The sequence below is a fragment of the Balaenoptera musculus genome, chromosome 4 (assembly GCF_009873245.2).
Source record: "Balaenoptera musculus isolate JJ_BM4_2016_0621 chromosome 4, mBalMus1.pri.v3, whole genome shotgun sequence".
In the NCBI taxonomy this organism is placed as follows: domain Eukaryota; kingdom Metazoa; phylum Chordata; class Mammalia; order Artiodactyla; family Balaenopteridae; genus Balaenoptera; species Balaenoptera musculus.
Window position 1 is genome coordinate 143,006,654 of NC_045788.1, and position 13,692 is coordinate 143,020,345.

The window sequence follows — 13,692 nt, forward strand, 5'->3', positions numbered from 1 at the left end:
TTGGGCCTATAATTCTTAACTTCCACGTCAAGTTTGTCTCTCAAAGACTGCAGGCCACCAGATTATGCCTCTGTCGTGTCAACCCTGAATTGGGGGCATACCAACACCTCCAACAGTCCAGTTTGAATACCCTAGAATGTGTACAGCTAGACGCCAAACAGTTTCATTCCTCAAGCCCCTGCTGGGCCTTCATCCTTAGCAGCAGAAAGCAGCTAGAGCGGTGGTCACCCCTCATCCCTCAAGATTGAGGAAGGATCCAAAGACAGGCATGGACTGAAATCACCACTTGTGAGTTATAAGGCCCACGAGGTAGAAACAAAATGACACAGAGAACACCAAGCTCCTTCTGCAGAGGACCAGGGAAACAAACTTGCTGACAGCCCCGCCGACTGAGCACTGCGCAGCCACACTGAAGGACTAGACCGAGGGACTACAATAGTGACCTTTTGACGTCACGGGCCAAAACCCCACTGCATGTTGCACCCGGGACCGCCAATTTGCACCCGCGACCAGTCAGAGGCTTAACAAGCAGCCCCAGCGCCTGCGCAGGAGAGCTCTTGATACTGACACTGAAACTTACACTTACTTTCCACCAATCATATCCGAGCCCCCTCCCCTTCTTGCTCCCTACTTCCTGATAAATACCCCCTCAGCAGCCCTCGGAGACACAGATGTGAGCTTTGCATCGGACCTCTACGTCCGTTCTTGCTTGGCCCCCCCTATGATAAACCTCTTTCTCTGCAAAGACCCGGCCTCATACCTGGCCTTTCCTCTCCACAACCAGCTGGGTTACAAAAGGACCCACGTCAATAGAAACGCGAAGAGCAGCAGGGGTAGGGGCGCCGGACCGCTGCAGTGGGAGGGCCTCACTCCGGCCCGGACTCAGCGGCCGGGAAAGGGGGGCGCAGATGAGAACTGGACACTTGGGCGCCGGCCACTCGGTGTCGCGGAGTCACGTTGAGGCCTCATGACGACACTGAAGTTAACTTTCCAGAGCCCGTATCTCAGCGCAGCGCTTCTCGGCAACCGCGACCCTGCGCGCCGCCCGGCGACGCCCCCGCGGGGCGGGACGTGGACGGTATCCGAAGCCGCGCGGACCCACTGCAGAGCCACGCGCCCTTGCCGGGCTGAGCGCGAGCCACGGGCGACTGCGCAGGTGCGGCCCCGCCCACCGGCGCGCTCGCGGGCAGGGCGGCGGCTGTGCGCAGGCGCGGTCCCGCTCACCGTGACCCTGCGACCCCGGTGTCCTCGCGAAGGATGGCGGCCATCCGGGCTCTGGTGGCGTCCAGGCTGGCGTTGACCCCCGCCTTCGCGCCGCGCCCCGGCCTGCGTCCGCTGCCGTTCGGCGGACCGGCGCCGTCTCCGCGCGCGGCCCTCCACGCCTCCGCGCCGCGCCCCGTGGCCAGGGTCGCAGTGGTGAGCGGACGGGCGGGGCGTGGGGACGAGGGGCGGGTCGCCGAGGTCGGCCTTCCCACCCTCCCGGTGCCCGCGGGCGGCCCCGCCGCCGCCCACCGCCTCCCTGGCGCTGACCTCCCTCCCCTCCAGGTCGGCCCCTCCCCCCCGCTGGAGGCGGTCGGCCCGCACGGTGGACCGCGTGACCCCCGTGACCGGCCCTCCATCCCCGCAGGTGCTGTCCGGATGCGGGGTCTACGACGGGACGGAGCTCCACGAGGCCTCATCGTAAGCCCCTGGGGGGCTCGCCCGCGGGAGGGGCGGTCCCCCTTTTCCTGAACCGTTCGGAGAAGCCTTCCTGCTGGTTAGGGAGGCAGAGAGGCCTGCTGGAGACTCAGGGAGGCGCGAAGGACAACGTTTAAACTCAATGCGTGTGACGTACAGGGAGACACAAAATGAGCTTTTTAGTATCATCTGTGATGCTGTCACACAGTGGTAGCCACTTACATCTACTCTGCTGTTTTTCCACACCCACGTGTTGTAAACATTGGCATCACACGGTCCTGCGTGTTGGAAATCAGAGAGAGCTCTTTTCCGTCTTTACGGCATGATTTTTAAGGGCTGTGCAGTGACCTCGCTGTAGACAGATGTCATTGGGGTAGCCTGTCAGCTGTTGCCGAGTGGTCTGTCCTTTGACTGATTTATTTTAAAAGTTCCTGCGATCAGGACTGAGGGGCTGTCAGGTTCAGAGTTAGTGGAAGGGGAGGGTTAGGTAGTGGTTGGGGAGCACGCCCCTCCCAAGCGCGGGGAGGAGCCTGAGGCTGGGGGCTGGGGGTGGCCGCTGGGCGTGGCCAGCGTGTGCTGGCGGTGGCCGGACAGAGAGGGAACTTCGGAGCGTGCTGGGCTGGTGGGTGGAGAGGGCCAGGAGTTTCCTGAGGGGGACTGAGCGGGGTGGGGCAGGAGAGAGGAGGAGGCGAGGAATAGCCAGCAGCTTGAAACCTCCTGGGCAGAGCGAGGAGTTGTAGGTCGAGTGCCCGCGAGGTTCTGAGGAGCTGAACCCAAGTCCAGGGGTCCCGGCCCTGCCAGGGAACGGCTGTGATCTGTCTTGGGGTCTCGTGTCTCCTCCCTCTCTGGAAGTGGGTAGTGACAGCACTGCCAGGGACAGATTTCGTGCCAGTGTTTGGACTCGGACCTGCCGCAGAGCAACCCTTGGTAGATGCTGGCATCGTCAGAAGCCCCCAGGGTCGCCTGCGTGTCTCCCACCCCCATGAGGGGAAGGTTGGGGAGACCAGGAACTGAACTTACTTTGGAGACCAAAAGCCCTCCTCAACCCCTCGAGGCCATTGTCAGTTGGCCCATGGGAGGAAGAACACGCAGAAGGAGCCTGGGAATGCAGACATCCAGGCTGTGATAGTTGCCAGGTCACCCCTCCCTACAGCCTGGTTTGTAAAGGGAGCTTGGGGAGGCTAGCTGGTCTCCACAGGCCAGTACAGTGACAGCAAACTCAAATAGAGGGCATTTGGGTCGTTAGCAAGCCAATCGTGACTTTTTGCAAAGCAAGGAGGTTGTTAACCTCCTCCTGAGAAGTGTATACCTGTCAGTCACCTAAAACCCTGTTTTTAAACACCTGGTGGCAGGTAAAGTTGGGCCAGGCACATGTCAGAGTCTGGCCTGATTCCCTCCTGTGCAGGATACTGGTTCATCTGAGCCGTGCGGGGGCCGAGGTCCAGATCTTTGCTCCTGACATCCCTCAGATGCACGTGATTGACCACACCAAGGGGCAGCCTTCTGAGGGCGAAACCAGGTACGGGCCCCTCCTCCTCGTCCTTGAACGTGGACGGGTTGAAACTCCCCGAGAACCTGCGCGCGGTTGCTTCATCTTAGCTGGGAGCCGAGTCCACGTTTAAGTGGACTTCACAGCAGTGGTCCTGAGGCTGTGCTGGACCTCAGGACGTTCCTCACCGTCCAGCACTGTTGGAGCAGTGGAGGAAGGTTCCCCCCGAGTGAGCTCCTCATACCTTCATTCTGACCGAAAGCATGTGCGTTCGTTTGGTCTGAAACCTCATCCACCCGTTTGGACCCACGTATCTGTGAGCAACTGCCACCAGCATTTCTGTTCCTGAGGGGAGTGCGGCCCTGGCCTCGCGTCCGCTGAGACCCACCTCCCCGCTCCGGCCTGGCCCAGACTGCAGGACTATGACCCCTGGGGGCTGTGGTTCCCAGGTGCCCTCCAGCGGGTGCAGACAGTGAGAGACGGGGCGGTGGGAAGGAGCCGCGTTGCCGTCTTCTGGGACTGCGGCCCAGTCAGGACCCTGGCCCTGGGCCGCGCAGCCGGGGCTAGGAGGAGCTCCCTCTGCGGCCGGTCCTGGGGCTGCCTCACTCGTCCCTCGAAGTTGCTTCTTAACGCTCCCCCCGCGGTTCCATCACCATCCATTCCCAGCGCTAAGTGCTGCCTGGTGGCCCTGCCTGACGCAGGAGTCCGGGTGACTAGGCGTGGTGGTTTGGAAGCGCCCATCGGACAGGGCTCCAGAGGGCGTTTCGAGCACAGACCCGCTGTGGTCACTGTCGCTGTGTCGCCTTTTCTAGGGAGCGACCCGCGCTGCCTGTGAGCCGGGAGGACAGGTCCTCTTGTCTCGTGGAGGCGCCTTCCTGCCCCGTTCTCCCGTCTGTGCACACACTGAACCTTCTGGGGGCCTCCCTCTGCCCTTGCCCAGGAACGTTCTGACTGAGTCCGCGAGGATCGCCCGCGGCAAGATCACCGACCTGGCCAAACTCAGCGCTGCTGACCACGACGCGGCCGTCTTCCCCGGGGGCTTCGGAGCCGCCAAAAACCTGTACGTGTATCGGCTCGGGGCTCTCCTGCTTTTCCCCTGGACCGTTAGATGGGGACGCGGTGGTGATGGGAGCAGCTGTTTGGGGGTCTGGCCCAGCGACGACGCAGCTGCCCCATGACAGGGAACCCAGGTGGGAGGAGGCTCCTGGGACCTGGCCATCCAGGTGCGGTGCTGGGGGTCTCGTCATGTCAGAACCCGTCCCTGTACGTGTTCCCCGCAGACACCTGCTCTCCTGTGGACCTTGCAGCGCGGAAAGGTGCCTTTCCGGTTGGGCCATTTGGAGGACGGTCCTGACCAGAGAAAGGGAGATCTTTCTTTTTTTTGGTCTTTGGGTTGTTGCCGCGGTAACCGGACCTCAAGCCTGGGAGGCCGTCACACCGCAGCCGTGATGTGCTTTGGGTTTCAGGTTCTCTCTTTGTTCTCTCGTTCCTTTCTTTCTTCTCCGCGTTTCATAGAAATTCTCTTGCGCTGGCCTTGCTGGCCCAGCACATCCCTTCCGACATGGCACGGGGCTGCTGCTCCCGTGACGGAGGGGGCTCGAGGGCTGCGGGAAAGCACCCAGCAGCTGCGCCCCGCGGCTTTGGGGCTTTAAACACGGTGCAGCGTGCGTCACAGCCCGGACTACATGCGTTTTGGTCAGTTGACGGCTTGATCATTGAGGTTCCCGCAGCAGCGCGAGGGCCTCCCAGCTGGCGCTCTGTCTGTCCGGGCGCCGTGCACCCAGGAGCGGGGGCAGAGGTGGTTACGTTCCCTGAGGTCCACCTCTGCTCTCGGTCCTTCCGCATCCTGACATCTTGAGGCTCCTTTCTGTTTGCGGGCCTCACCAGAGCACCTCTTTTCTCCACGTTCCCACCGGTTTTCCCACAGTCCTTCCTCCCGCCCGGACCCCTGCCCCGCCTCGTGTCCACTCCCTCTCCCAGAGCCAGCCTGGGAGTGCTTTTCCCTGCATCGCCATCCTCCTGAGCCCCCTGCGGGAGATGGCGGATCACAGTCTGTGTCGGCTGGGCTTGTCCTTCTTACGGGACCGGGTTTCTTTCTCTGAAAGATGAGCTGGATTCACAGACCCTGTGCCTTCCCTCAGCCCTTAGACCTCGCCTGGCGTGAGGGTAGCTTGAGGGTTCATTGGGGTTATGTCTCTGACGAGGCTGACAACATGCCTTGGGTGACTTAGTGGTGGTGCGTCTCGGTGCACAAGGAAGCAGGGCCTTGGGTCAGCGTCCATGTCTGTGGCCTCCTAGACCCCTGGGGGAAGCTGTGATTTCTGGCCACTGGTCCCAGCCTTCCTGACCTTTCCAGAGGAAAGGCCGGCTCCACATCAGCGGTCTCTGCGGTGCACAGGGGGCAGCAGGCAGGGTCAGTGTGACATATTCACTGTGGAAACCCAGTTCTTCCTGCTTGGGACCCCAGGATCACCTCCGGCAACGCTGCCAGCTTTTCATTTTCCGAGAGATTCTCGTATATGTCTGCGTTAAAAATCCAACCAGATGGTAGCCTCTTTTTCTGCACTTTGTGTCTCTCACTTAACGCTGAGGCTTGTCCCTTAAATGTCTGACAGCCACACACGCAGATCCCGTTGCGTAGGCGACCCAGTGCTGATGGGACTCCGGGACTTCCCGTTCTCTCTTTTGTCTTGATAGCTTTTGGAGGTACGACTGATGTACATGTATTTGAAGCATATGATCTGACCTGTTTGAGACGCTTGCGCACCCTGAGAAAGCACTCCAGGGTGGCCGGCATCCCTCACGCCCACAGGTTGTCCCGTCGTGCACGCGACACCCCGGGTGCCCGGGGTAGAGGCATCGACCACGTGAACGAGGCCGAGGAAGCCCGGGATGGGGCTCCTGGCAGAGAGGCGTGGCCTTTGAAATTTGATGGGTCTGAGTTTGCCTTCCAAAGAGATGGTACTGGTGTGAGCCCACCGACTGGGAGGGGGACCGTTCCAGACGCCCCAGCGGTCTTGCTCTGGTGAAGAAGACGGGGTCTTGTTTGATTCGGGTTTCTTGTCCTTGTTAGTGAAGTGCAGGATCTGTCACTGGTTTTGGGCCAGTGGCACGTCCTGCTGTTCCTGGGTGGGCTGAGCTCACGGCCCGAGCGCTTGCGTGTCAGCTTCCCTTCGCCTCTGCTGGCCTCCCTGCCTTCACCCTCCCATGCCGCTTTATGTTTCAAAAAACAGAGAAAAATACACACGTCTACGTGTAATTACATGAAAGGCCGTGTACATGTACCTGCACACACGTGTTACTCTCTGCAGTTGCTAAGAAGTTTGCGGAGCACACAGGATCCCGGGGGGTGGGGAGTGGGGCTGGGGGCTCCCCAGGCAAGCAGATGTTGAGCCCTGCGGTCTAAGGAAGCCTCTTCTCGTGGCAGGAGCACGTTCGCCGTAGACGGGGGCGACTGCAAGGTGAATAAAGACGTGGAGCGCGTCCTGAAGGAGTTCCACCAGGCCGGGAAGCCCATCGGGTACGTGCGGCCCAGCGGGCCCGGCAGTGGTGGAGGGAGGGCGGTGGCGGAGCCTGTGGCCGAGGCCATGGCTCACAGCCAGGAGATGGCGCCTGGAGCGGTGTGGTCTTGGAGACTCTCAGCCCTTTTCCTTGTTACAACTGAGGGGGTTTCGTGTGAGCTCACAGGTGCCTTCCAGCTCTGAAAATTCTGCGGTCGTGTGGTTACGTTAATTTCTCCTGATGACTTAGTGAGGAGGGGAGGGGATGATCCTCTCAGGGTCTAGAAGGCTCTCCAGTTCTTCCGTGGCCCCCAGCCTATGCCAGTCCTCTCCCGATGCCTGGCCTCCGCCTTCCCGTCCTGGCTTGGAGCAGCCCCTCGGCTAGCTGGCCCCTGTCCTTCCTCGTGCCACGGCTGCCGTGAGCACCATTCCCAACCCCTGTCGCTCTCAGCTGCCCTTCTTTGGGGACTGGATCCTGCGGTGGCCACACCCTGGGCCCACACTCACAGGCCCAGCCACTGCTCACAGCCCGGCCCGGGGTCCTCGGCCTGGCAGACAGGCGAGGCCAGTCGTAACCCACACCAGGAGGCGCTTGCGGACAAGTGACGGCGACCCCGTCGTCAGACCTGCTTGTCAGGCTGCCCTTCCCACGAGCGTCCTGGGGGAGGGCTCCTCGGTGCTGCTTTGCCGTGGGCGTCGGCGCACGACGCCGGTGCTGGAGCGTGTGGGTCGCACGCTTTGGAGTCGTCCCTGGCCGGGGAAGCCGTCCCAGGAGCACAGCAGTGCACAGATGCGTTAAAAACAAAATCCGCCAGGCTCTCCATCACATGGCTACTCGCCGCCTCCTGTTGGAAGCTGGAGAATGAGGATGTTAGAGCACTGGGTCTGAACAGGGCACAGAGGCTGCAGCGGACAGTCCACCAGGGGCAGCGTCCTTCCCAGACCTGCGGCCACTCACTGGAGGCCCTGCCCGCTCAGCGTCCTGGGCACCCCCCACCAGCGGCCGTAGCCCAGGAGCATGCCTGCCCTCGCAGCGCCCAGCCGATCACCTCCCGGGGGCCCCGCCAGGGCAGCACCAGTGTGTGGGGGCGAGTGCCCGGGGCGGGGACCCAGCTTCCTTTCTCTAGAAAGTCAGCACGACAAACGGGACAGAAGCCCAGCAGCTCGGCCACCTCACGGCGGGCACCGTGTCCTCTTGAGTGAACAGACGCTTCTCAGCTGAGCTGGAGAAGAACCCGGCCCGCCCTGGGGTGGGGGGTGCAGGATGGCGACACGGTCCTGTTCCGGCCGCCGTGTCACCGTGGGCAGCTCCATTCAGCCCCTCGTGCAGCAGGCCACTTGTCTGTCTCCAAAAGCAGCAGCGTCATCTGGCCACATGCGAAACACCCTTTCCGGGCCAGGGCACCTCTCACCCCCCTTCTGGGCCGCCCTGTCACTCCTTGACCTGCTCGTCAGAAGCACGGACAGAACGAGGGGTCCGGCCGGCTCTGCCGCCGGGCCCGTGCTTCCCTCCCCACCGTGCGGGAGCCCCCGGCAGCCTGTGTCGGCGTCCCCGGCCAAGGACGGGCAGGCAGCCTGGCCTTCGTCTCGGGCGTCGCCCGCAGAGTCAGGTGCTTGGGGACCTGGTGACGTGACAGATTCCCGAGATGGCCATCCCGATGACGCTCACCTGCTCGGGGCTGAGGGGGTTTGTCTCGTGGTCCCTGAACAGGGGTTGTGGCGGTTGTCTCGGCATTGCACGAGCGTGTAGGTGTGTTCTCACCACATTGTGTTGCGTCAGCTCAGAGGACCAGCTGAGCAGACGGGGAGGTGGGGCACAGCCCAGAGGGGTGTGGACCCCAGGGGAGTGGGGACCGGCCCGGCTGGAGCAGCTGTGGCAGGTGTCATGCGTGTTCTCGCGGGGGGCAGGGCACTGGTGAGGCCTGGCTGCTGGAGGCCTCCGTGTTGGCTGATCCAGGGGCTCAGGAGCTGCCGGTTGGGCCCCCTGGTGAAGAGCAGGACCTCGGAGGAGCCCCGAGGGCAGGCGTCCCGCGTGAACCTGCAGGGCTCGGACGCCTCTGGGGACAGCCTGCTCACGGGGGGTCGGGGAGGGTTCGGCACGCTGCTAGGACGGGGCCCTTGGCTCCGCACCGACGGGTCAGGCGAGGCTGCTGCTTGGACCGTGTGCCCCGGTCTCCTGCGCCCCCTCCAGAGAAGGGGTCTGGGCCTCAGCCGGTCAGCACAGCTGGGCTTCTCGGCGGCTGTGCGACAAACCACCCTGAAGCTTGGGCCGAAGACAGCGCCGCCGTCTGTGGCCTTCTCTCCGGGTGGACCTTTGCACCCTGGGCGCCGTGTCAGGTGCCTGGTGCGTGTCCGGCAGCCGGGGCTCAGCTGGCTGCCCTCCGCCACTCTCCAGCCTGGCGCCGGGTGCCTGGAGGCTCCGCCATGCTCCACCGGTCACAGCCGCCACGGGCAGCCCGGGGGCAGGGGCCGGCTCCAGCCCGCGGAGCTGGCAGAGGCTCTGGCCTGGGTCCTCCGTCCCCGCGGCACTGGTGTCTGTGCCCCTCTCTGAGGCTGACCGCGTTCTCTGAGCATGCCTTGCTGGGCCCCCGGCCTGGCGGCCACACGCACAGCCCCGAGCTGACCCTCCTTTCCTCGCCTTTCAGCTTGTGCTGCATCGCTCCCGTCCTCGCCGCCAAAGTGCTCAGAGGTGTCGAGGTCACCGTGGGCCACGAGCAGGAGGAAGGCGGCAAGTGGCCGCATGCCGGGACCGCGCAGGTCATCAAAGCCCTGGGTGCCAAGCACTGTGTGACGGGAGTGACCATATCCTTTCAGCAGCGGGGGCGACGTGGGAAAACCCACTCTGGCCCCTCGGGACCGCCCTGGGGTGCTGCACAGCCGGGGCGCCCAGGGCATGTGCGTGGAGGGGTGTAGTGCCCGAGGCTGTGACCCCTCCGCCGTCCAGTGGCCACGTTCCCAAGTCCCCGCAGTGACGCTGGCTGAGCTCAGCACACCCCAGGCCCGGGGCTCGGTGGGTCGGGTGAGGAGACGGCGTGGGCTCGCGGGGGGTGGGGTAGGGCGCTGCCTGTGGCGGAGGAAGAGTGAGTACCCGGTGTCAGGCCAGAGGCTGGGGTGGAAGGCAAGGGGGCTGCGCGTCTTTATCTGGTGGCAGTCCCCTGGGTGGCACAGATGGAGAGTCGCCCCCATTCCTCCCGCAAGCGGGTCCTCTGTGTCCTGAGGTCACCAGGGTGCGCTGCGGGTGTAGAGGCCTCAGGCCACAGGCTGCCCGCCCTCCAGCTCTGTGCCTGGACCCGAGGGTCTCCGTGGGGGCCGGAGTCAGGAGCAGAAGAGTGTGGGGCCCCAGGCGGCGCAGGAGACCAGCCCGTTATCCTCCGGCGTCTGTCCTGGCCGGGGCGCGCGCTCCTCGGTGTGTCTCTACTTGCAGGCAGTTTCAGGTGTGAATGTCCCTCCCCGTCCAGCACAGAGCGGCCAGCCCTGGGCCTGGGGTTTGGCGTTGGCCCAGGAAGCAGGTCTCAGGGAGGCGGTGAGGCGCCTCTGTGCGGAGGCTGGGGCCCGGGGCCGGTTGCCGCGTTCTCACAGCGGGCATTCGGACAAGCCTCTAATGCAGTCTCTCGATGCGAAGGATGGCGGTGCTGCCGCTGCCTTCAGGGAGGCCCCGGGGTCCCGGCCGGTGCTCGGGCGTCCGGCCCGCGTCTGCAGCCGTGGGTCCCGTGAGGCCCGCTGCTGGGACGTGTGTTAGGATGCGGCCTGTGGGGTCAGGTTCCAGGGTCTTCAGTTAAAGTAGCGCAGGGGGTGCAGAAAGCCCCTTCCAGGTGCCGTTGGGGTGGGGGTGGGATGCGCACCTGGGAGGGGGTGGGCTCTGCTCCAGGCCGTGCGGTGTTCTTCCATAACCTGTGTGCACGAGGCCCATGTGGACCAGAAGAACAAGGTGGTCACCACCCCGGCCTTCATGTGTGACACCGCCTTCCACCACGTTCACGACGGGCTCGGGGCCATGGTGCGGAAGGTGCTGGAGCTCGCCAGCACGTGAGGCCCTCGGTGCCGGGGCTGCTGCCTGTCAGCTTGGAACCGGGCAGGAACTGATTTCTTTGCTTAAACCTGCAGGCATTGTCTTTGTAAGGAGGGCGCTCGCGACATGCTCGGGGTCGGGGTAGACTCCCTCTCAAGGAGTGAGGCCAGGGCGGCAGGGCCCACCCTCTGAGAGGGGCGCTGGCACCTGGACGCGTGTGCAGCTTCAAGCTTAAGATCAAGTCTGCTCTTCTGCGCCAGCAGCAGGGAGAGAGAGGACCGCAGTCCTAGGCCAGACTCGCTTCAGAGCACCTTACTTAGTGTTTGGAAGGAAACATTCTTTAAGTTTGCAAATCTAATCAGGAAACCAGAATACCATCTCATTGACAATTAAAGCTTCTCTAACCTGGAGTGAGCACGTATTAATTAGAACACTCAGCGGCTTTCTAGAACAGGCGGGCCCTTTGGCTGGGGAGGGGAAACTTCTTTCTGAAACAGACATGGGCAGCTCCGTTCCAGGCCCCCTGAGCCCAGCAGGTGAGGGGCACACACGAGGCTCCGTACCTTAGACTCAGGTCTCCTTGTTTCAGGAAGGGAGGGTGCAGGTGCTCAGCCTGTGTGTGGACCTGCAGGAGGAGCAACAAAGTGTGAGCCGGCAGTCTGGCTGGCGCCTTTCCGGGGGCGTGTGGTTTCTGTCCTGGGACGCTCCGCTGGGGGCTTCGCCCGTCACAGCACAGCCCCGCCGGCCTGTCCTCCGTGACCCAGGATGGCGCCCCGGGTGCTCGGTGCCGCCGCGTCCTCGTTTGGTCCCGCGAAAGCTGCCGGGGCCGACGCCGCGGGCTGTTTAGTCGGGTTCAGCGCACGCGGAGCTGTGTCCTGGTGGCCTGGGGGTGGAGTGCAGTCACAGGTCACCCACGCCGCCCCTCACCCCGCTCCACCGCCACATCAGGTGAAACGACGGACGCGCCTCTAGCAGCTTTCCAGGGTCTCGGGGAGCTCGGGGAGGGCCGGGCCTGTGGAAGGAGCCGTAGAGCCTGAGACCACGCCCACCTGATCCGCTTAGCTCCCTTGGTATCTCATGTCAGGCAGTCTTCCCTGCATGGGAACTCTGTTCTCTGGTGGCCTGTCCTTCTCCCACGACGCTGGGTCCCATGGGACGCAAGCCCCTGAGGCACACCTGCAGGCACCAGCCACACCGGCCGGCGTCGTCCTTGCTCAGGAGAGCCTTGCAGGGCCCGTCGGAGGTCAGGGACCTGAGGGTGACAGCTCACCCTAAGAAACTTGTTCACGGAAACATCTTTTACAGATTTGTGTGTGTGTGTGTGTGTGTGTACGTGCACGTGCACGTAGAAGAAGGCAAAGTCACAGGTGTGCACCTTGGTGCGTTTTCATGGAATGACCTGCCGCCTGGATCCAGAGACCGCAGCATCACCAGCCCGGGTCCGCTCGGCTCCAGGGGGGTGCCCAGGCGATGGTGTGTGTCCTGGCTGCGTGACTTTCCTTTACAGAAACGTTTCTGGAGGGTTCTCCGCTGGCCGTCCGTGTCCCGTGAGCGTGGCCACTGGGGGGTGTGCCGAGGGTGTGGCCCCTGGGCTCCAGGGGTGGAGTGGTGTGTTCGGCTCCCGTGTGCCCCGCCCCAGGATACGGGCCTCTGGCCCTGGGGTCTGTTGGACCTTCTTTTTTCATTCCTGCCACCCCGGTGGCTGTGGAAGGTGTTCCCGTGGTTTCCTCTGGCCTCTCCCTGATGTCTGCTGAGGCCCATCTCCTCTCTCTTTATTTCCTGGCCCTTTGGGGACCCTCTTTGGCAAAGTGTCTGTTGGAGTTTCGGGCCGTTTCGCTATCGGTTGTCTGTCCGTGTTTGGTGATTGGAGCTACTTTGTGCTCTGATTACAGGTCCTTTGTCAGTTAAATGGACCACACGTGTTTTTCCCACTTTGTCTTTTCGTTCCAAGTGGTCTCGATGAGCAGATCCTCCTGATTTAATGTTGGCCTGTTGATCACCCTTTACTGTTTGTGTTTCTCTGTCTTTCTGTGGAAGAAAACTCCCTCCCCCAGGGATGAAGGCATTTTCCCGTGTTATCCTCTGAGATCGTGTTAACGGTTGTTTCACCCCCGTGTTTAGATCCGCGGTTCGTCTGGAACTGGTGTTTATGAGTCCTCCTGCTCTGCATTTGATTCATCGCTTCTGGAAACGCCAGGGGATGTGCCCGCAGAGCAGAGTGGGCTGCAGTGGCCCGAGAGCTGTCACCGCGAGGCCACCTGGGGCCCCACTGGCTTGAGTTTACCTCGCAGGAGCGGGGCGGGGGCGGTCTCGGGGGCGGTGGGGCATCAGTGCCCGACGGGTGGAGACCCCCGGGGAGCAGGCGGCCTGGATTGCGCCTCCTCTGCCGCCACCTGCTGTGACCCGCCAGAGGGCCCGCGACCAGAGGGGGAAGGGCGAACTCTCAAGGAAGTCCCCAGAGAATGTTTGTGTGGTCGCTCGGTGTCGCCTCACAGTTCCCTGTTGTCCACCCTGGACTTTTCCACACGACATGCCCGGTCGCCCGGTCCAGGATGGCCACCGCGGGGGTGAAGTCCGGTGACAGCCAACACACTGTCCTGTCGGCATTGCATCTGCCCGCTTAACCCTGGCGCCAGTCCTGGGAGGGGGTCCCCGAAGGGGGGTCCCGGCTCAGGCAGAAGGACCGGCAGAGAACCTGGCTCTGGAAACGTCTGAAACGTTCCAAAGCCCGAGAGGGGCCCCAGCAGCCCAGAGCCAGAGGGAGTCCAGGCACGAATTCGCTTGACGAGGATTGAGCGCCTGCTTCGTGCCAGGCAGCGTCGCAGAGCCGGGGGTGGGGGGGAGGGGACGGGGACACGACCCTGCCCTCCCGGGGCCCGGGCTGGGGGACGGCGGGTCCGCGGGCAGGCGAGCCAGGGGCTGAGGGTACCGGGGGACCCGCCGGGCAGGAGGGTGCTCAGGGAGGGGACAGGCACCGTCTCCGCGAGGACCAGAGGCGGGGCGAGCAGGTGGCTGTG

General features: G+C 63.3%; 1 protein-coding gene across 1 annotated transcript; it reads left to right on the plus strand.

Annotated features, from left to right (window-relative positions):
• Positions 1-1,184: 1,184 nt before the first annotated feature.
• GATD3A (glutamine amidotransferase like class 1 domain containing 3A) lies at positions 1,185-11,085 on the plus strand. Its single transcript, XM_036850896.1, has 7 exons — positions 1,185-1,416; positions 1,628-1,680; positions 3,083-3,196; positions 4,107-4,226; positions 6,594-6,686; positions 9,312-9,468; positions 10,568-11,085. The coding sequence occupies exons 1-7, from the start codon at positions 1,258-1,260 to the stop codon at positions 10,694-10,696; spliced, it is 825 nt and encodes a 274-aa protein (XP_036706791.1). The 5' UTR covers positions 1,185-1,257; the 3' UTR covers positions 10,697-11,085.
• Positions 11,086-13,692: the final 2,607 nt, after the last annotated feature.

What these genes read in the sequence shown, in the direction of transcription:
- GATD3A (XM_036850896.1), top strand. Translation starts at nt 1,258, where the DNA reads ATGGCGGCCATCCGGGCTCTGGTGGCGTCCAGGCTGGCGTTGACCCCC. An exon ending in CCTTCTGAGGGCGAAACCAG is followed by an intron (nt 3,197 to 4,106) that starts GTACGGGCCCCT and finishes GCCCTTGCCCAG; the next exon opens with GAACGTTCTGACTGAGTCCG. An exon ending in ACTGTGTGACGGGAGTGACC is followed by an intron (nt 9,469 to 10,567) that starts ATATCCTTTCAG and finishes ACCTGTGTGCAC; the next exon opens with GAGGCCCATGTGGACCAGAA.